The 21,555-nt window shown below is 46.7% G+C and overlaps 2 protein-coding genes across 2 annotated transcripts; one reads left to right on the forward strand and one right to left on the reverse strand.

Annotated features, from left to right (window-relative positions):
- Positions 1-8,653: 8,653 nt before the first annotated feature.
- LOC148818475 (ATP synthase F(0) complex subunit k, mitochondrial) lies at positions 8,654-10,792 on the forward strand. Its single transcript, XM_088936894.1, has 4 exons — positions 8,654-8,765; positions 8,926-9,001; positions 9,708-9,800; positions 10,601-10,792. Exons 1-4 carry the CDS (start codon positions 8,755-8,757, stop codon positions 10,700-10,702), a joined length of 282 nt encoding a protein of 93 aa, XP_088793020.1. The 5' UTR covers positions 8,654-8,754; the 3' UTR covers positions 10,703-10,792.
- A 758-nt stretch (positions 10,793-11,550) lies between these two features.
- LOC148818476 (aquaporin-8-like) lies at positions 11,551-20,110 on the reverse strand. The gene is made up of 5 exons (XM_088936644.1): positions 19,596-20,110; positions 15,432-15,558; positions 14,857-15,071; positions 12,916-13,050; positions 11,551-11,732 (listed from the first exon to the last, which is right to left on the reverse strand). The coding sequence occupies exons 1-5, from the start codon at positions 19,847-19,849 to the stop codon at positions 11,690-11,692; spliced, it is 774 nt and encodes a 257-aa protein (XP_088792770.1). The 5' UTR covers positions 19,850-20,110; the 3' UTR covers positions 11,551-11,689.
- Positions 20,111-21,555: the final 1,445 nt, after the last annotated feature.

Here is a 21,555-nt window from a genome sequence, read left to right on the forward strand (position 1 = left end):
CTGAATTGGAAGAAGTGTTTAGAAATGGATTAATGCAACCTGGGCCAGAATCTTAGGAGGTCAGCTGGCATGGATTCTCAGTTTTTAAAAAATCAACTTTCATCAGCTGAAGACAGAAGTCCACATTTTCCTTAGCAACAAACTTCCAGTATTTTTTTTTTGTGCATAAGGATCCATCTCCCCACCATTGACATAACTGTGCTAGCGGACAGGCTGAGTGAAATCTTGGTTCACCTGCGACTTGAAATGGTTAACAGTGTCAGGATCCGTGATGTCCCCTAGACATTTTCCCCAGATCCATAATGCAAGACTGCATTACCTGACTCTCATCAGCCAGACAGGAAGGAAAGAAAGAAATATGGGTCACATCTTGACCTAGACTTGACTCCGCAAAGCTAAAAGAAGGAATATTGCAGAAGATACAATGAAGAACGGTCAGCAGCTGGATCTCTCTGCTTCTGCAATGCAATCCTCCCCAACATCTTCATCTTTCTGCCTTCCTTCTGATGCTTTACATTGTTTTTAATGTTTCACAACCAGCTTATTCCACTCCCTTCAACAAACAACACCTGGTTTGTGATCTGCTCAGCTCATTCTCTGAACCATCGATCTTTGCTCCAGTGTAAACATCAGTGCCTTGCAAGCAATCATGAAACTAAAAGCTGGAGGGTGCTGGCTGGAGTTTATAGTCCTGCTTGACTAGATAAGCATTGTCTTATCACAGCTCAGCAGAGAGAGAGAGAGAAAGAGAGAGAGAAAATAGGGTCCACTTTCTTTCCAAGTGATGTTCTGACTGCCAGGAAATGGGCTTGTCTGAAGCAGCTACACATTGCACTTGGCTCTCAGGTATTCACAGTTGAAGCCTGGAACAACAGCATGTCCCCTGCCAGGAACTGGAGCTTATTAAAACCCCCCGACAGCCTGCTGCTAGTTGCATGGCAGCTCGGCGTTCCCATGTCTCTCTGAGAGCTCCTCTGGCAGGCAGCAAGAGCCCTGGCAGCCTGTGAGAGTGGGATTTCACTTCCTCCGTAAATGAGCTGCTTTGTTTTCATCTGAAAGTGACCGGCTATGCATTTCTCAGTCCCTCTCCCCCTCAGGAAGGCTTGTCACACTGGGCACTGGGCACTGGGCACTAGGCACTAGGCACTAGGCACTGGGCACTAGGCACTGGGCACTGGGCACTAGGCACTGGGCACTAGGCACTGGGAACTGTGCACAGATCACTGGGCACTGGGCACTATCCACAGGTCTCTGGTCACTGGCACTGGGCACTAGGCACTGGGAACTGTGCACTGGGCACTAGGCACTGGGAACTGTCCACAGGTTTTTGGACCCTGGCACTGGGCACTGAGCAGGGCACTGGGATGGGCACTGGGCGCTGGGCACTGGAAACTGTGCACAGGTCTCTGGTCACTGGGCACTGGATGCTGGACACTGGCGCTATTCACTGGATGCCGGGCATTGGGAAATGTGCACTGGCCACTAGACAGACACTGGACACTGGACACTGGATGCTGGACATTAGGTGCTCTTCACTGGACGCTGGGCACTGGGTACAGGAGGCTGGATATTGGGCGCTCTTCACTGGATGCTGGAAGTTGGGCACCGCAAACTGGGTGTCTTGGAGCTAGGCACTGGGCGCTGGCACAGAACAGCACAACAGCTCCTGGACACAAAGACAGTTCTAAACAAAACAGAAACCAACGCACTGTTATTCATTTGAAGACCATGGACCCCATCGATTAAAGCACAACACTTTACTTGCAGGGAAAGTGGTGCTAATTCCAACAGTGAGACTTGAGATCCAAGATCCAAAGGAAAACTGAATTTAAACAAACACACAGAAGCAAAAGCAATATCACTTCAAAACCTCGAGGCCATGATGACTTCAAAGAGTTCAGTGACTTCACCCTTCCGGAACTAAGCCCGTTCTATTTCTTCTATTCTGAATTAATTTGCTGGCAAATTATCTCCCACATTTAGTGACTCAATGCTGCCTCATTGTCTACAGATAACAGTACCAGTAATAATTAAATGGCAGTGTGCTCTACGTTGCCCAGTCCGGAGGAGCAACTTCAGTGTCAGGAGTCTGTCCTTGTGGCAGGACACTTACTGGACACTGCCCGCAGAAACGACACTCATGCTGAGAGGGCTGGCCCTGAAGACAGGCCCTTAGGAAGCAACAAAACATTTGATAAACACATTCACCAAGTGTCAGAAAATCACGGCCTCGTTAAGGGAAATTGACGCACACACCTGACAGGGTATCGCCAGCAGTCTGAGATCTGCTTCTCCGCCAGTGACCCCTGCGCCCTTTGGGAAGAAAGGGGGACACATGGCTCACCTGCTGATCAGCCTGAGGCTGGGAGCTCCCCTGCGCCTGCCAGGAGAGTTAGTTCTGATTGGTAGAGAGCTGCTCTGCGCAGTGATGTCACCGCCAGCCTGCAGGTGGCTGGAATTCACAGAAGTCTCTGTCTGCCAGAACCTGTCCTAGCCCTAGTCCTAGTCTGACTACAGTACATCCCAGCCTTGTCCTCATAAGGACACTTGAAGGATTGCAGGATTGCAGCGCGTGCATAAACATCCAACATCGGGATTGCAGAGTCCTTGGTATACTGTAAGTCCCAATTCTTGTTGCTTTTCACCTTTTTCTTTAGACTAAAGACTTGTTTTTGTCCTCGATTGTAGTCCTGTGACAATGTTCACAAATGCATAAGACGAAGTTATGGCAGTGATAATAGATATTGATGAGGGAGGACTTGCAGCGAACAACATTTTCAAAAGGGGTTAAGGAGGACAAAGCAATTTCTGAACGAATGCAGGCTTGGGCAGATGAAGATGTAGACATTCACAAAGCTTTGACTTAAACTCATCCTGCAGTTGTAACCAGTTCCATTAGCAAGGTCCAGTTGCAACTAGTATCACTCTAGTGAGGCAGCTATGGGCAGCAGTCCTGAATCAAAATCAGATCTGTCAGGCACATCCTGCTCACTGGAAGCAAAACCAGTTTTCTAGTCTGAACGCCTCCAGCCGTATCCTTTGTTTTGTTTCAGCAAGGGAATACACTGAAGACGGTTGTTTTTGTTTTTTTTTGGAAGACGGGTTATGCAATTGACTTGACCGCCACCTTCGCGTTCCGTCTGTAGCTCTGTCTCCGCCGGGATGAGAAGACTAAACGACGTTTTACCGCTTTAATGTTGACACATCCCGACCGCAAGCTTAAAACTTAAAACTGCACGAACCCGTCTGGTCTTCGAGGACGCACGTGCCTGGGCGGGCGAGCGCGCGCTGACGAGTGCGGAGGTGTGCTCGAGTGGTGTGGAGAGATGTGGGTGTCTACAGTATGCACTGTACGTGCCTGGGAGGGTTAGTATGCACGTAAAGTAAAGCACTAATATCGAACCCTAAGTTACATTTTCCAATGCACTTATCAACGGAAGCTCTTACAAATTTTTACAAATCCCATCGCAGTGTCATATGAAGGGTAATTGAGTATCGCAGTTCTAAGCACTGACCGTGGTGAGCTCCATAATTTGCAATATAGTAAGTAAGGACACAGCAGAGAGAGTTAGAAAGTACCTTTCTCCTGTCAATGAACAGCAGTGAGCGAGAGGGGTTGCAGGAAGTGGGTACATTTAGCACGAGTCTTCTATAATAAATACGCGGCGAAAGCGCAAACGCTTCTTACCTGCAGTCTTCCTCTCGGTTTGGCTGACAGCAAGAGCAGCAACGCCGATTTCAGAAACAGCCAAGCGCTGAGAAACCGACGGGGGGGGAGTCGGCGTGTTCGCTGAGCTGTGCTCTCGAAGCGTGCGTCTGCTGAAGGGGTCTCTGCATAAGAAAATGAAAAAGGCTGTCAAAGGAGAAGAAGGGCACTCGGCCCATGTAGCTCCACCTGGACTTTTCACTAGCTAATTGATCCCAAGGCCTTGCCAAGGAAAAAAGACAGGGCATCAGCTTTAACAACATGGAGTGGAGAGCTCGTTCCAGACTCCCACAGCTCTTGGTGTAAAGACCTACCACCTGTTCTGTTTTAAATACACTTCCCCTGTAGACCTCATCTTCTTCCAGGTATTTAATCGGATGTTCCGCCGTAAATACCGTATTTCAAACGTGGGACCCTTTCTGCCTCTCAGGAATTACAAACCCAGCCCTTAATGGTGGGTTGCCACTGCTCGTAGGGGCATCTGCTGAAAACGTTTCTGTAGCAAATGTAACCCAAGGGCTTAAATTGTGAGACTGGTGCACAGATGTAACCTGGACCCACTGCAGGATCTTCCTTCACGGACCATCATGATGTTTTTCAAATCTTTTGTTCACCTCTGCTCGTGCTTCTGGCTAGCTGCTTGCTCTTTTGGCTTACCCACACACAGGCGGGCTCTTCGAATGACTGCAAAAATAAGAGTCTGGTCTAAAACCAGATTCCCCGAGGACCTCACATGGTCTCTCAACGCCACCTGTCTGATCACTGCCTAAGACGGTTGAAGAAGGCTAAGATATGTCCTCACTAACTTTTACAGATGCACTACAGAAAGCACAGCGACAGGTTGCATCACAGTGTGGTATGGCAACTGCAGTATTGCTGACCGCAAAAGCCCTACAGCGGGTGGTGAAAACTGCCCAGTCCATCACTGGGGTTGCCCTCCCATCTATACAGGACATTGATGACAGACGGTGCTTGGGGAAAGCTCTAAGCATCATCAAAGACCCCACACACCCCAGCTACAGACTGTACGACCCTCTACCATCTGGAAAACGGTACTGGAGCATTCGGGCCTGGACTACCAGACCCAGAGACAGTTTTTACCCCCGCACTAATCAAACTATTAAACTCCCAGCCTCTCTCGCCTACGGTCTGAACCTCACAGCGCCTTCTTTCTTACCAAAAACTCAAACACGCATTGAAATCTACCTCTACCTTACATGTCAAAAAGCTCACTCCCCATAATTTCTATCCTTTTATCTCATCCTGTTGACGCATGTTTTTGCACATCTGATGTTGTTTTGCACATTACCTGTTACCTTTTTGTTGTTTTGCACACTGCCTGTTGTCTCCGTCTTTCTTTTATTATACAATTGTATTGTTGGTTTTTTTTTGTACCACTTATCGTCTGAGAGCTAGCTAAATAGCATTTCGTTATACCATATACCTGTATATGAGTGTAATGACAATAAACTTGAACTTGAACTAAAACAGGTCAAATTCACGGCTAATTCAAAAGAGTGTCAAGCCAGCCAGAAGGCAGGCAGCTCAAGCCATTCCCTCCCGATTGTCCGATCTAGTGTGCTCCTCCAATAGTGAGCGCTCTCCGGTGCTGAAAGGGTGCAAAGATAAATGAGTTTATTTCACAGTAGGCAAATTGCTCACCATTCAGTCTACACTGGTGAATCACTACAGCTGCTTTACACTTGTTCTCTCCATCAAGTACTAGAGGGGCTCTCGTTCGCTCGTACGGGGGCTGAGCGGAGCCAAAGGCCCCCTGCCCACAGCTCTGTTAATTGTGGGATCTTATTAATGGCATCCTGCAGCAAGATTGACACATCACATCACCCCCTCTCACTGAGTCCTGCAGCCTGCCAGCCTCGCAGCGGCATTCTCTCGCTTCTCTAACGAGAGCGACTCACACGCATCATCCATCCGCTTTCTGGCAACTTCGATCCAGCGTGGCCACGTACGGCCAGCAGCCATGTCGCCCTGTGGCTGGCAGGCCCCCTGTCACGGACGTCCAAAGGGACTAACCATGGGGAGCAGGAGAGCGGAAAAAGACCCATATGCGTAGCGGCGAGACGGGAAAAAGGCCCGGGCTCATAGTACAAAGAGTTCAGGAATGCCGTATAGAAACCTATGCCCTCAGGGAGCGGACGTGGGGCGCCCTGGTGCTAGGCGGGTCTCAGGACATCCGAACGTCAATGCTGAGCCAGGACAGAGTGCAAGACCCGGAAATATATAGCCCAAGGGAAAGAGAGGGACAGGAAGGACAGCAGACCAGAAACTAGGGACAGGACAGAGAAGGAGCGCCCTCTGGCTGCAGAGGGCGTGACACCCCCTGAGGCTCAGCAGGTGGGAGCCCGGCCAGTACCTGGATGGGAGACCTCTTGGGGGAAAAACCAAGGTTGCTGCTGGAAGAGGTGTAAGTGGGGCCAGCAGGGGGCGCTTACCCTGTGACGGGGCCACTACACTGTAAAAAGGCGCCGTCCTTCGGATGAGATGGAAAACCGAGGTCCCGACTCTCTGATCATTAAAAATCCCAGGGTGTTTCTTGAAAAAAGAGTAGGGGTGTAACCCTGGCGTCCTGGCCAAATTTCCCATTGGCCTTTACCAGTCATGGCCTCCTAATAATCCCCATCTCTGAACTGGCTTCATCACTCTGCTCTCCTCCCCACTGAGAGCTGGTGTGTGGGGAGCGTTCTGGCGCACTATGGCTGCCGTCGCATCATCCAGGTGGGGCTGCACACTGGTGGTGGTGGAGGGGATCCCCATTACCTGTAAAGCGCTTTGGGTGGAGTGTCCAGAAAAGCACTATATAAGTGTAAGGAATTATTATTGTGTTGGAATCTGACTCAGGCCTGGAGGTGCTACTCCTGACCTGGCTTGAGGGAATTTAGAACAGACACCTGCTGTTGCATGTGACACCTCAGGAACAGCTCAAAGGCGGGGGGAAGGATAACATCAGGAATAGCCACTGGGCAAAAAGGGGATGGTCAGTCTTAACCCCCCCCCACTCATGGTATTAACATGGCTGGACTTGAACTACAAAGCCCTCTGTGACACTGTTGGAATTCAGGGCACAGTGGGAAATACGTCTTGTGTGTATTTCCTTCAGTGTTCTCTGGAAGCAGCCATTTTCGTCACAATTAAACTCATCTGAAACCTTCACTGGAGAGCGTTGTGACTCCTTGCATCCCTACACAAGTCAGGGACACAGGGTAGCCTTTTCCCAGCAAGCAACAGGAGCAAGGCAGGATACACCCCGGACAGACAGCAGTCCATCGCAGGGCACACACACACACCAGTGCCAGTCTTCCTAGAAGCCTATTAACCTCCAGTGTGTCTGTGCACTGCAGGAGGAAACAAATGACAAACTCTGCACAGAGAACAAACCAGAAACTGAGCCCAAGAAAATCTTAAAAATAAATAAAAAACTGGCAAAAATGTCATACTTTACAGTATGAACTGTGGAAGACTCTCATAGCTGCTGAAAGAATCAGCCTCCTGTGTAGCTTCTACACCTGGTCCTGCAGAACACTCTGTCTGCTGGCTTTTATTCCAGTAGGACTCTTAATTGCTTAATTGAGTCCTATCAAGGGAACTAATAATGGGATTTTATTTTGCTTATTATATTTTGGCTTGTAAATTGTAAAAGCAGAGATAGTTGAGTAAAGTAAATGACCCACTCTTGTCTCTGTCCTAAACTGAACTGCACAGTCTTATAAACCAGCAGGTGGCCATCCAAGTATGTAAGGATAATCAATTAACCGGGCTTGCAAACGAGTTCAGAGCTTTCCTTGCTTTGCAAAACTACATTCAACAGGTCCATTCATTTTCTATTGCAAGTCTCGAGGTACCGTGAAAGGCGTTATATAAAACAGAGATAATTATTGTGTTTATCCTTTTTGTTATGTTAAGGTTTGCAGGTACGAAGGAGCGCATTTTAACTAGCTGGCTAATGCTCGTTGCCGCATTTGACATTCCTTGTTAAATACGACTCACGGCGATGCCAAGAGTGAATAATGAAACTGAAAGCTAGTATCTGCGAGTCTCCGGTTTCGCTTTCGGAGCCTGGCTGTTAACGCTCCATAGCTGGAGGAAGAGAAACAGGGGCCTCTCCTGGCGACTTTGGGGAAATCACCCAGCCGTATAACCAAGCGCCGCTTCAAACGCTCGGGTAAGAGAGACTGCAGAGGATAATGAGAAGTCATCGTCAAAACAGTCGTGCGAAAAAGAAGATGAATACATTCGTGTATATATATATAAAAACTGATCTGATTCGTCAGGCTGTCCACCAAAAAAAAAAACCCCACTAAATTCCGACATAAGGCAGAATTATAGATTTTTCTACACTTCCAAACATCTGTGGGTTATTTCTCTCGTGCTTATGAAAAAAAAAAAGTTATTTACGGACTTTATTTTGTTGAAACTATATAAAAGTTATATACTGTTTATGCGTATTTAGTTAGCCTACAGTTTGCATTCTGCTAGCAAGTACCACATTACAGTCAAACCTTAGCCTCTGGATTCCTTCTAGAACTCCCTGATTTGGTTTTTAGACAGATTGATCTTGTAGTCACCTATCAAAATAATTACACTACCCACCCTCTTTTTAATCCTTCAAACTAGTATTTTAAATCTTTATTCATTCTTTTACTTGTTTATGTAACAAAAAATGATTTATAAAGCAATATAAAAATGCTTATTTTAGATGTATCATATGTATAGAAAAAAAAATATTGCGAGCTCGCAATTTAAGCAGATTGGAACAGTGCACAGTGATTAAAGTATCCTGACCCACCGGGTTTCTTAAACAGGAGCGGTCTCTTTAATTGAGCGTTGTGTAACCTACCTGTAGGTCCCACCCACTGCCGAGCATTCGAAGAAGATGATTGGCCAAGGCTGAAGACAAACATCGATCTGGTTGGTTGAGCCACTTGTCAGTTCTTTTTTTTGTGCTGGTGTCGCCCTAGCAGTGGTGTTTGTTGGAGAAAGTCATTGCAGTCTTAGAATACTGTAATCAATAATATGAATCTGAACTTACAATGACAAAAGGGTGAGGAACACTGACTTGTTTGTTTGTAGCTTAGCTGACGTGCATGTTTACAGTTGTTCTTTTACGTGTGGTTTGTTAGCAATAAAACAGACCCAGGAATGTCAGACTGTAGTACAATTACAGTATCTAACAAACCCACACTACTTCTTTTTCATTACAGTAACGTCATGCCAACAAGCCCAGTGAAAACCACAATACCATTAACAAGCTTCGGCCATCTCATCACAGAAGTTAAGGTAAGCCTGGTGACAGTCCGGGAGTCCTTTGGTGCGATTGGTAAATACCTACCGCGCCCACTTTATTTAACGAAATCTCAGCTGATTGGCCAGACTCATTTTTCCCTCATTGGCTGACTACACGGAGGCGACGGATGTATATTATGAGAATATATACTTCTTGACAGTAGAGGTCAATAAATATATTCTAACAGTCTCCAAGGAACCAGGTCAGAGCTGCGGCTCTATAGCCTGGTATGTACAGTATTTAAACTGGCTGAATGAAGGGATGAATATATGCTTAGCACAATGTGTTTCAGTGACCTGTATTTGTATCAAAACTACAAAACACTGTCTATATCTCATGAGGCCACTCAGAAAAACGGAAAAAAAAACTTTTTCTGTTGTTTAGTTAGGCAATAAAGATTAAAAACAAGAGGAGACCATTCGTCCCATCTAGACTGTTCGGTAGTCAATTGATCTAAGGACCTCACCCTGGATGGAAGGAATCCAGGGTGTGTTCTTTAACTACATGGTTTTTTTTTTAGCTTGCTCCACACTCCCACAACTCTTTGTGTAAAGAAGTGCCTTGTGCTCTCGGATATAAATGCGCTTCAGCACAGCTTCATCTTGTCAGGAGAAAGCAGACATACTGTACTGTGGAGTTAAGGTGTAGTTAAGTGCCGATAACCGTGTTGTGAACGAACTGTGTCTCCGATGTCTGCAGAGACAACTCCTTGGGATCGAGGGTCCAGATGCCCGTGAGCTAAAGGGATGGAGGAAGCATTTCAACAGCTACACTCTGGCAGGCCGGAGAAATGTAAGCCACTGGAAATCTGTTCTGTTCGACTGTTCTCTCGCCCCATTCCTGGTGATGGAGGACTCTGTTAGAGCTTTGTGCTTTCAAGGGCTTTGCGGAACATTTAAACATTTTATGCATTTTTGCAAACTCCAGAGAGTAAGAAGTATACCTATTTTGTCACAGATGGTGCTATATAGTACAGTATGTATATAGTAGCTGTCTTTCTGCTGAAATGTTTTAATGACTCAATGCATTTCTTAACCAGAAGCGCTAGGCTTTACAGTAGGTGTTCTGAACTATAAAAGGTTTAAAACACTCTGTGCATGGTCTTAAACTATCAGTGCACATTTTGTAGCACTACAGGCTTTATGGCACCACGAACAGTGTGAAGTGGCTTTCTCTAAATCTGCAGCCCAGGCTGGTCTCCTGAGTTTCTTCATTATAAGAGAGCAGCAGGCTGGTGTCACCTTTTTTTTTCTAGAAGATGGAAGCCCTCAGGTGCTAGATATGGTACAGCTATCCTAGCTATGTGCCCTGCAGATATCAAGTGATCCACAGCACTCTTTTTTAAAAGAGAGCTGCATTTCTGAGAAGCATATTACTGATTTAGATAAGATCATGTTTCTTTAACTATTGTGGGGTATGCCTTTATCCTACCCTACCTCCTTTATTAGGATTGAGGCACCTGTTTTTAAAAATAACCCAATTTTAAGAAGCCTCATTTCATGTTAGAGAATTTAGCTTGAAGCACACATAGCCAGTTGGCTAGCTGTGCACATATTGTACACTGAAATACCTCTGTGTTTCTTTCGCTCCAGTGTGTCCTGGTAACCTATGGGGCCATTACGATGGCAGCTGTCGTGTACATGCTGAAGAAGAGCTGGAAAACCGATAGCAAAGAGACGAGTCTCAGTGCCTGAAAGCAAGCCCTGTCCTGTTGAAATTGAGCCCCGTTGTCGTTGTCCCACTGCGAGGCATCGGGTGAATAAAACTGTTTCCTTCTGTGTCGAGGAATGTGTACGTTTGTGCTTTCCTCTTTTTGTCAGACAGAGTTACACTGTGTGGGCTGTGCCTACCTTGGGTTACCATGACAACCAGAGCCCTGCTTCCCAGATCGTCTTCTGGTTACGTGGCGATCCGCAATTGTTTCCCTGCACGGCTGAGACCCCCCCCCAACCCTGGTACTGTCCGCTCCAGTGCTGATGGACGGCTGGGGCATGGTTGTGTTCTGCCACCCAATGTGCACCACGCACCCATGCCCGAAATCACTTCAGTGACTTGCGTTTAGGATGACATGCAATCGAAAAAAAAACCCAATCAGATTTAGAAGAACAACTTAATGCTTCAAAATACCTCAAATATACATTACAAAGCATAGATTATTACGAAAATGTTACAGTGGTAGACAACACTGGAATTTGATTGTGTTACACAATGGAAACTGTACAGCAAGCTACAGGTTTAATACTTAAAGAGGGCAGGGATATTTTCCCAAGCTGACGCCTAAAAGGATCCCTGGATCTTAAACTGAATTTAGATCATTATCTGTAATTACACATTAAGACGGGTCCAGATGTGATTTCTACAGGTATCTTGCCATAAACCACATTTTGTTCCCAGTGGTCTTTATTGCCGATCTCCTTTTCAATTATTAATGCTCTTCGTGATGACAGAGAAGTAAAAAAGTGAAGATTACACGTCTGGCAAAGTTCTACAGGAAAACTGTAACACGGAGTGAATTTAATTCATGAAAGCTTTTTCCAAGGGGTTGAGCTTGAGAAGTGTTTTTTTTTTATTCCACGTAGGAATGAATTTTGTGTCTTGTTCAGTTCTTTTGCAAACAGAGACCGCTGACAAAGCTCTAGAACAAGTCCCACGTGAAGCTGGTGCCGATTTGAAGGGGCTCATCATTTCATGATGAGGCGGATCTTCTCATCACCCAGCAGCAGCCTGCAAGGGAATAAAAGCCATTTTGGCCTTAATGGGTGACCAGAGAGGGTGTCATAATGACGCAGCGATTAGCACTACCGCCTAACAGCCCTGGTGCCCTGCCTTCGGTTCCTGGGCGGCTGTCCGTGTGGAGTTTCTATGTTCTTCCTGTGTTCGAATGTGTTTCCCCTGAGTGCTTTGTTATCCAAGACCCACTGACAGGTCAGTTCCACTCGGGCAAAACTGCCCCTGGTGTGATTGCTTGTGTATCTGTGTTTGTGTGCCCTGTGTTGCACATCCCATCCAGGGTGTGTCCTGCCTGGTACCCATTGCCTACTGAGTTAGGCTTAGGCTCCCTGTAAAGCAATAATAATAATTTCTTACACTTATATAGCGCCTTTCTGGACACTCCACTCAAAGTGCTTTACAGGTAATGAGGATCCCCTCCACCACCACCACCAATGTGCAGCCCTATTTGGATGATGTGCCAGTACGCTCCCCACACACCAGCACATCAGTGGGGAGGAGAACACAGTGATCAAGCCAGTTCAGAGATGGGGATTATTAGGAGGCCATGACTGGTGAAGGCCAATGGGAAATTTTGTACTGTACTGTAAAGCAAATCTTTCAAGCAGTACCCAGGCAAGCTGCTGCCTGTTAAAACCAGGGCAAAGCTCTGGAAATACTCCAGCCAGGCTTTCTGGATTCTGTGTCAGTCAGTTTTAATTGCAAATACTAGTACTTATCACGGTGTAATTACAGTGATTATAGTGCAGCCACCCCAGTCTTTAGATTTTAATACTATCTTGTTTTTATTAAAGAAGCTTCAGGGACTCCCCAGAAGTTCCCAGAATCTATTTAAAGGCAGAGGGCAAGGTGCAGCTCTCGATAATGAAAGACATCAAAGGTGATCACTTGAAATAGGGGGCTGAAACAAGAGATGCAGAGAATACCATCCTTTTAATGCAAGAGTTGCAATGTATATCTAGGTAGACTATCTGTGAGCCTTTTGTGAAGTGAGACTGTTCAGAGACAAGAAGAACCTAGACAGTTGATATACAACACATCTAAATAAAATTCATCAAATGACAGGTTGCCAAACCAGCTGCATCAGTAAGTGTTCAGAATAGTGGTAGCTTTTAGTGTTGCATTATTTCTCTGCCACCCTGTACAGTAGGTTTGATCGAGGAGCTGCTGGACTCACCTCAGCAGTGCTGCAGCAACTATGCCTCCCAGTATGGGGCCCACCCAGTACACCCAGTGGTATGTCCAGTAGTTAGCAAGCACCGCCGGGCCAAAGGCTCTGGCTGGGTTCAGACAGGTGCCAGATATGTCGCCGCTACAGCAAAATAGAGGAAGAGTTTCTTTCAGTGAGACTCTGGACGTTTCTTCAGTAGTTATGCTATTGTCTTGAGCAGCGACAAATTGGATTGTAATGGGCCGCACTGTACTGGAATCACTCTCTTTTTTTGGTGTGCATTGCTCTCAGTTCAGTCCAGTTCTCTGAGGGACAGTCAAATGACCCAGTAACACTGCCGGTGAAATTGATTACAATATATTCCCAAGACTGAGTTGTAATGAGAGATTCTCCCGGTTAATCTCCCAGGCCAGATGGAATATAGATACAGCCTCCCAGTACAGACAGACTTAGAAACAGAGGTAGAGCACATTGGAAAAATCTGGACACCTACTGTGATTATAGGACTTTCACAAGACCTCGAGACAAGGCCAGGGATGCATATAGAATAAAGCTAAGACTTTGTTCAGTACTGGGACTACTGATGCATAGTAATAAGAATCAAAAGCTGGGTTTTAATCTTATTAACCACCAAATGTAAGGAGTCCTGGGGTATTCCTAAGAAAATCTTGTGTTCAAATATCAGACTCTCTCCATACGATGAGTGCACAATTCATCCCTTGATGATGACGAGGTCACATGTAATCACTGGAAGGAGGGGGGCTTTGACTAGAGACCGCACGGTTCCCCCCTGCGTTCAGGGCGTCAGCGGAACAGGGCGGATGTGCCGGATTCCAGAGATTTTGGGGGATTCACGTCCGAGATGTGGCTGTTGTAAACTAAGAGCCGAGGGGGGGGGGTGTCACGGTCGTCTCTCTCCTCTAGAGGGCGCTCCTACCCTTTTCGGATTGTTTCTAGTTTATTACATACACCTGTTCATTGTTTCCTGGTTATTATTTAAGCCCGGTGCTCCGGGAGCTCAGGATTCTGCACTGGAAGACGGACGCCCGGAGGCCCGCCTAGCATCAAGTCGGCCTGAAGGCATAGGCTTCCGAACGGCGTCCTGACCAGCTGAGTCCGGGGCTCGGAATGCCTGGCCTCGTCACTCTGTTTTTAACTTCCTTGTTCCTGTTCCTAGGGCTGGGCGATATGGCCAAAAACATTATCACGGTAAACATTTTCATATCAGTCGATATCGATAATCATCACGATAAATGTCAAATCATTAGTTCTTTCAAGTTTAAAGGCAGATTTGTTTCTCCTGAGTGACAGTTGAAGAAACCAGACAGTTAATTGGTAAATTCAACAACTCTTGATTTTAAGAACAAACACTTGCCAAACAGCAGAAACATTAAACAAATCTGTTAGCTGCCCGGTCTGCAACACGCATGCGCACTCGCGCAGTATTTTGTGCGCATGCGCATAGCACGCGCAAGGCATAAACATATATATCGAACGTTTATCGAACTTTTGTTTAAAATTATATCGAGGAAAATTATATCGCGATAATTATCGTTAGCGAATTATCGCCCAGCTCTACCTGTTCCTGTCCCTGATCACTTTCCTGCTTTTGATCGTTTGTCTTGGATGGATCTCCCAGCACCTGGACCCTGGACTGCGCCCTACAGTAGTTTCCTGTTTGAACTTCCCTCATTTGGACTCGTTGGCCTGCGCCCCCCCCATGCACCAGGGATCACTGTCGGCGCCGCCCCCTGTTCACCATCCCTTCCATCCCTCACCGCGTTTTCCCTGTAGCCCTCCTCCAGTCTCTTCCGGATTATACCGTCTGCACAGAGTCCCACACTACGCATTTCACGGGAGTCGGGACCGGCTTCCGTTTCAGTTTCTCGGCGGGACCGTTCTCCCTGCTGCGGCACTGGAGAGCGGCGTCCCCGAAGCCGTACTCACCCCGCCAGGACGTTGACGATGACAGTGCAGCCCACCATGAAGGGCACCATCGGGCTCTTGCTCTTGCCGTTGACCGCTCCCAGCAGCACCACCATGGTGACGAGGCACGTCATCGCTACTTCCCCGAAGAGAGCACCCCACAACTCTTCCTCTTTTTTGAGGATGGTGAAGGCAGCTCCTGTTGCATTGGCGTAGTGTTGCCTTGAAGTCATCACCTGACGGCGTTGATAGATTAATTAGAAGGAAGAGCCCATGCAACCCCTAGAGCAGGAGGCCCCTAGAATTGGTGTGGGGGTGTGGAATAAGCAAACCAGCCATGTGGTTGAAGCCGATACCTTGGCTTCCTCCAATAGCTGGGTGAGATCCTGGGATCAGTTAACTACTAACTTCCAGACAGGCTAACGTGTCTCACGTCAATCAGATTCTGTGCTAGACCCAGTGTTGGGTTTTTTTTCTGCTACCATTGGCTTTACCTGCTGTTGTATTTGGTTTTGGAGTGGTCGCAAGGGAAGTGGGGGGGGGGTGGGGGATAAGGGGGTGTCATGCTGGTTTGCCGACGCAGACGTTCCTCTGACCTTTGACATGGCCGCGCCGATCACTCCTCCAATCAGCTGACAGACGATGTACGGGACAACCATGACCAGTTTCATCCCTCCCACCAGGAAGATGGCGATGGTGAACGGCGGGTTGAAGTGAGAGCCGCTGAGGAGAGCAGACGCAGAGACAAGCCGGGTGTTGAATTTGGTTTGGACAGACTCTCCCATAGAGCCTGCATCTGAGGCCCAGTTCTTCTCTCATCAGCCTAGCATTCACAGAAAGTCCTTTGGTCACTCATGCTCCTTAAGAATTCAGAAGGTTAGCGAGAAGGGCATATCTTTAAAATGGAGTAAGTGATCATTTTGGTTCATTTTTATTTTTTTAATGTGCCAACCCAGTTTGGGGTCAGCGGTTCATTCTGTCTCTGGTCACATCCCTGTACCCACACAGGGAGAACGTGTGCCTCTGACCCGCCCACTTAACGAGCCAGTCATCTTTCGACACATCACAAGCCCCACGGCGGCTTTGGGGAAGGTGAGTGCTGATTGGAGGAGCAGTGTGTCCTGGGCAGCCCCTGGACTTTTTAGCTAAATATGAATAATCATTTCTTCCATTTACTGGAGATAGATATCTAACAAGCACCAACTACTCTGTATTTGAAATATTTCCCTGGTTGACACTTTAATTCAAAGTGGTTCATGTGGGTAGCTGCGTCAGCATGCGTAGGCTGCAAAAGAACAAGTAATAGGTTTATTTCATGCTGAAAAGATGAGCTCCCATGGCTGAGGAGCCTTCTTCAGGTTCCTCACACCTGAAGAAGGCTCCATGCCCAAAACGTTGTGTTTTCTTTCTTCTCTGTTCAGCATGGAATAAACCTATTACTTAATTCAACAACAACATCACTTTATTGGTCACATACAATTTCTTGCATTAGGAATTCTTCTTTTCACATACCCCAGCTTGCTCTCCGTGAGACACACAGACAGGGAGAGAAGCTTGGGGTCAGAGCACAGGGTCAGCTATTGTACAGCACCCCTGGAGCAGCTGGGGTTAAGGGCCTTGCTCAGGGGCCCAACGGAGTAGGATTCCTCTACCAGCTGCAGGATTTGAACCAGCAACCTTCCAGCCACAGGCGCAGATCCTTAGCCACAGAGCCACCGCTCCACCCGAAACAGCAGAGCAACACTGTAGCACATCAAGTGTGCCTGAATTTAATTGTGTGGATCTCTATGAACACAAGCAAAGAGTTCTCACTCAACAGAAGATTGTGAAGTGCAGTAACACAAAGCACTTGGAGACGTCAGGGATCGAACCCGGGACCTCATACATGTGAAGCCTGCGCTGTACCACTGAGCTACATCCCCGACAATTCGTAGTGGCTTCCATTTGTCCCCGTTAATACAGCCAAGCGTTTTACTGAAAGAATACCTTGCCGAAGGGAGCAACAACAATGTCTCACCCGGGATTCGAACCCACAGCTGCAGAGCATCTCAGCATGACTTCATACTGCTAGCTGTCAAGCGAGGACAAGACTTACTGAAGTTTGCTTATACGTCCTTCATCATTAAGTGTGAAAACTCCAAATCGAGCAATGCCGGTACAATGCGGGTCTATGTCAAAGTGCGCTGCTCTGTTCGAGCCAGCTGTGGGTTTGTTGCCATGGAGATGGGTTGCTCTGCCAGTAAGTCATTGTACACCTGGGAACTTTTGTACTGTGATAATTTTTGCATCTGACAGTTTCATGCTTGAGTGTTTTCAAGTACCTCTGAAAAGCATTAGTGTTCTTGTATATTTAGAACAATGCCATGTCAAAGGATAGTGCTCGTAAAAGTCATAAAACTACAGAGAATATATATATATATAATATAAATAGCAGAACCTCTTATGTAGCTGTACTTTTTAAGTTTTTTAAGGCCCCATATCACTTTCTGCTCACTTATTTGCATGTTCAAAGCCTCCCTCCCATGCCCACAAAATTAACAATTGTGGCAAACACTAAGGAGGCACAGTGACACAGTGGTTAACGTTGCTGCCTCACAGCACTGGGGTCCTGAGTCTGATTCTGGATCTGGGGTGAAATCCGTGTGAAGTTTGTATGTTCTCTCGCTGTTTGCATGGGTTTCATCCCACAGTCCAAAGGCATGCTGGTAGATAGAGTGGCCCTGGTGTGGGTGTGTGTCTGTCTGCCTTGCGAAGGACTGGCGTCACATCCTGGGTGTATCTTGCCTCGCGCCCAAAGCTTGCTGGGATAGGCTCCAGATTCCCTGTGATCCTGTATTGGAAAAAGCTTTTAGAAAATGGATGGCAAACAATGATATATCTCATACAAAATTCCGATTGCTGCATTTTAAATCATTAAAATGTTGGGGGACAGTTTCCTCAATCACAAGTCTTATTTTGATCAAGGCAGAAGTTTGAGTACCCCGTTTTTGTTCGATGGATGCACAAGAGGTGGTTTGGATTTACCACACTGGAAAGTGTGGATTTTAATTATTTGTCTTCTGTTGCATAAAATAACCCCCTTGGCCATAAATGAGCCAAGAACTTGCTATTTTAAAGCTGTAATGCCGCATCTGGATACAGCAGCGTGGGTGGTGATATGGCAGAACCCAAGTGCAAGAGACCGGAGAGTGAAAGGTGAAAATGAAATAATTGATTACTAATCAGCCCAGGCTGGTCAGTAATGGGGAGGAATGACGAGGAATGGCAAGGCTGCCGAGACTGCTGTGCAGAGCAAGGGCTGGCTTGGTGCGCCGAGCGACACCGGGCAAAGGCTGGGAGCAGAGGCTTGTAAACCGGACAGAGGCTGGTGCACTGGGCAACGCAGGACTAGAGGCTAGGACTGCTATCAAGCAATCCACCAGTCAGAAACAGAGAGACTCATGTATGAAAGAAACCAAGCTGCGAGCCTCCTGGGAAGACTTGAGGCTGCTGAGACTGCTGTGCAGAGTAAAGGCTGGCTTGGGTTTCTGGGCAACGCTGAAACTGAACACTGCTGTGCAGAGTGAAGTACAGGCTTGAGAAACCAAAACAGCGAGACTCCAAAAAGACAGGACCAAATGGGTTTCAGGACAGTGTTGAGGCTGCAATTTGTGCAGAGTAAAGACTGTCTAGCTCAGCAAAGGAATGTGAAGAGTGCAAATAGTAGTGTTTGTGAAAATCTGGGGTGAAGTGAAAAAAAATGTCAGAGCAGCAAAATCCTGGAAAACCGTGAGCCACTGTGAGAATGTGATGGTTTCCAAGGGCAAATGGTTGCCGTCATGAAAGAAGCATTACTATCACTATGGAGCAGTGGAGTGGCACAGTGGACAGGGTTCTGCATTGTAACTAGAAGGTCATAAGTTGAAATCCTAGTCAAGATCTAGCTGTAACCTTGAGCAAAGTGCTTCACCTGAATTGCTCTCATAAAATACTTAAGGATATAAATGGGTGCAACACTTGGATAAAAGTGTCAGCAAAATGAAAAAGTAATTACATCCATCCATTTTCTAACCTCTGTATCCAGGACCAGGTGGCAGGGGACCTGGATCATGGAGTCATGGCAAGCAAGGGGCACAAGGCAGGCTACACCCTGGATGGGACACCAGTCCGCAGGGCAACACCGACACAAACACATAGACTCACACCAGGGCCAGCTTTCCCTGAAGCCAAGTTACCTACAGTACCAGTATATCTTTGAACTGTAGCTTTTTCAATTTCCAAAACTCTTCTGCTCATAGAGCACGGCTGCGGCTTGTTTTCACGTTTTGCCCAGTGATGTGTCAGCGGGTTCTGCTTCATCTCTACATCTTCAACTGTCTGAGTTCAACTCAAGCTAAAAGCTTAATCCCCTTTCCTACTATTTCTTTCAAATAGAGGTCATCTGAGTTCCCATTTAATGCAAAACACCAGCACTTGGTACATAATGTAAGTCTTTTCTGTCTCATTACACTGCTGTTGCAAGTGCAAGTGCATCGAACATACAGTACAGTATATAGGTGGGTGCTCATCGTGATGCATACCTCACCTACAGTATTAATAAATGCAAAGGAAAAACCATACTGAGGTGAGTGCAAAAAACTTTGAAGAATAGTCTCCCTGTTCTTTGCAGAAACCTCAAGCCAAAAATGCAAATACTCTAAAAGCAAGAACGTCACAGCCAGCTAATATCTCTATGCCAGCCAGCAGCCACGTGCCACCCCCAGCAGGCTGGATCTCCCCACCTGATCTCCGCCATGCAGGCCACCAGCACAGCCACTGCCAGCCCGTGTACCAGGGCGGGCTGCAGCCGGCCCGCCGCCTCCACGTTCTCGATGACCGACACGCAGCCGATGAAGACGAAGAACATAGTCCCCACCAGCTCCGCCACGCAGGGCTGGATCAGGCGCTCAAAAGTGCTGGGGGTCCTGGCTGGCTTCGGGGAGCCATCCAGGAAAGTGGTTTCCATGTTGCTGAGCTCCAGCTTGTCTTCGGGCATGTTGTCGGCAGAGAGGAGCCCCGAGCTGGGCAGGCTGGAAGGGAGAGATGCTGGTGTGTCACAGCCTGTTGTAGCCAAGCACCCTTAATAAAGTGAACTTTGGCTGGTGAAATTAAAAAAAAAAATTCAACCATTAACCATTAACAGGCATGCCATGTCCCGTCATAAAAGGTGCAGTCCTTCACCTCCTCCCCAAATCAACGCTTAAGAAGCCAAAAGTTACTTTTGCATTTTGATCCATGTCTGTAGGGCAAGATCCTGAAAGAGCTCTCATTTAGACAAGAGCTGCTTATTCCAGATCAACATCTGCACTTTGCCAGGAGTGGAAAATAACCCCTCCTTGCCAACAAAGATGAGATTAGAAGAAAACTGATTGCTGGAATTTACTGCCGCAAAGGTCAGGTGTGTTTCACAATAATTATGGCGAACTGGCTGTGTTGATTATGGTGACTGGGACACAAGACACAAGATGCTGTTGTGGGAAATTCTTCATCAGAGGAGCAGGACACAGTCTTGTGCAGATCCGGTTTTATTGAGCTCTGATATACAGTTCCCAGCTCTGATATACAGTTCCCAGCTCTGATATACAGTCCACAGGCTCAGAAAGAAGTTGCTTTCACACTTTGAATGTTTGTCCTGTTTTATGATGTGTTTGTGAGTGTTTGTCTTGTCCTTCCTTATGTGACAAAAGTTGGTTTCACACTTTCAGTGTTTGTCATGTCTCTAGATATGATTACTTCTACTCTTGTACACCCTGTAGAAGGAAATTAGTTGTTGCAGCTGTTAAAACAAGTCACCATTATTCTGTCTGACTATACCTTCTGGAAAAAGGCAAATTTAACAGATCCCAGCTGTTACTCTAACACCTTCCACATAGTGCTACAGTAGTAATATTGTAGTGCTGGATATGTGCAATATAGATATATGTTCTACTTCAATGCCATGTTTTGTGACCTTCAAGAAACATCGATGTGCAGGTGATTGAGCATCCTGTTCTATAATGAATATAAATAATATAAATACTAGGTCTGTTGATAGAACAGTGAAGAGAGTTCGCTGAAAACCTAGCAAGGAATTGCAAACCTTGTTCATCAACTTAGAAGCTTTAAGCAAGGCAATATCAGATAATATATTTATTATATATTAGATATTTATAACTACAACTCTGGAAAGCTACAAATCTTTAAATCTAAACTTCAACTTGACCACAAAACTGCTAATTAGTATATGAGCCACAAAATTTTCCAAAGGATAAGAGGTCATTTGCCTTCTGGAAATCAGTTATGGTTGCTGGTAGCTGATCTATTGCACAGTTTAAACAGCCTGGACATTGACCCATAAAGTGTTGTGTAACGCTTACGGCCGTCAGTGGTCTGTAAGAGCCGGCTTAGCAGAGCGGTGACGTCACCGCCCTTCCCTGTAATAGCAGGACTACAGCCACCGGACTGCAGAGAGATCTCTCTTTAGCTCAACAAGCTGGCTCCCTGTTGAGTGACGCCAGAGGCCCGCATTCGCGTCCCCCACGGTGCGGGGCTGACCTGTGAAGGCAGAAGGCAAGGGCGCCCACCTGAACCCCGATGCGTTACAGTTGTAACCTCTTTCTAGTCACAATAGAAGGACCCCTATAGATAGCGCTAACGATGAAACCTACCTCATTCATAAGTGCTACGTTTGTGCCGTTTGAAAGAGACTTCCAAGCTTCTTTC

This window comes from Atractosteus spatula, chromosome 18 (genome assembly GCF_055471065.1).
Source record: "Atractosteus spatula isolate fAtrSpa1 chromosome 18, fAtrSpa1.hap1, whole genome shotgun sequence".
In the NCBI taxonomy this organism is placed as follows: Eukaryota; Metazoa; Chordata; class Actinopteri; order Semionotiformes; family Lepisosteidae; genus Atractosteus; species Atractosteus spatula.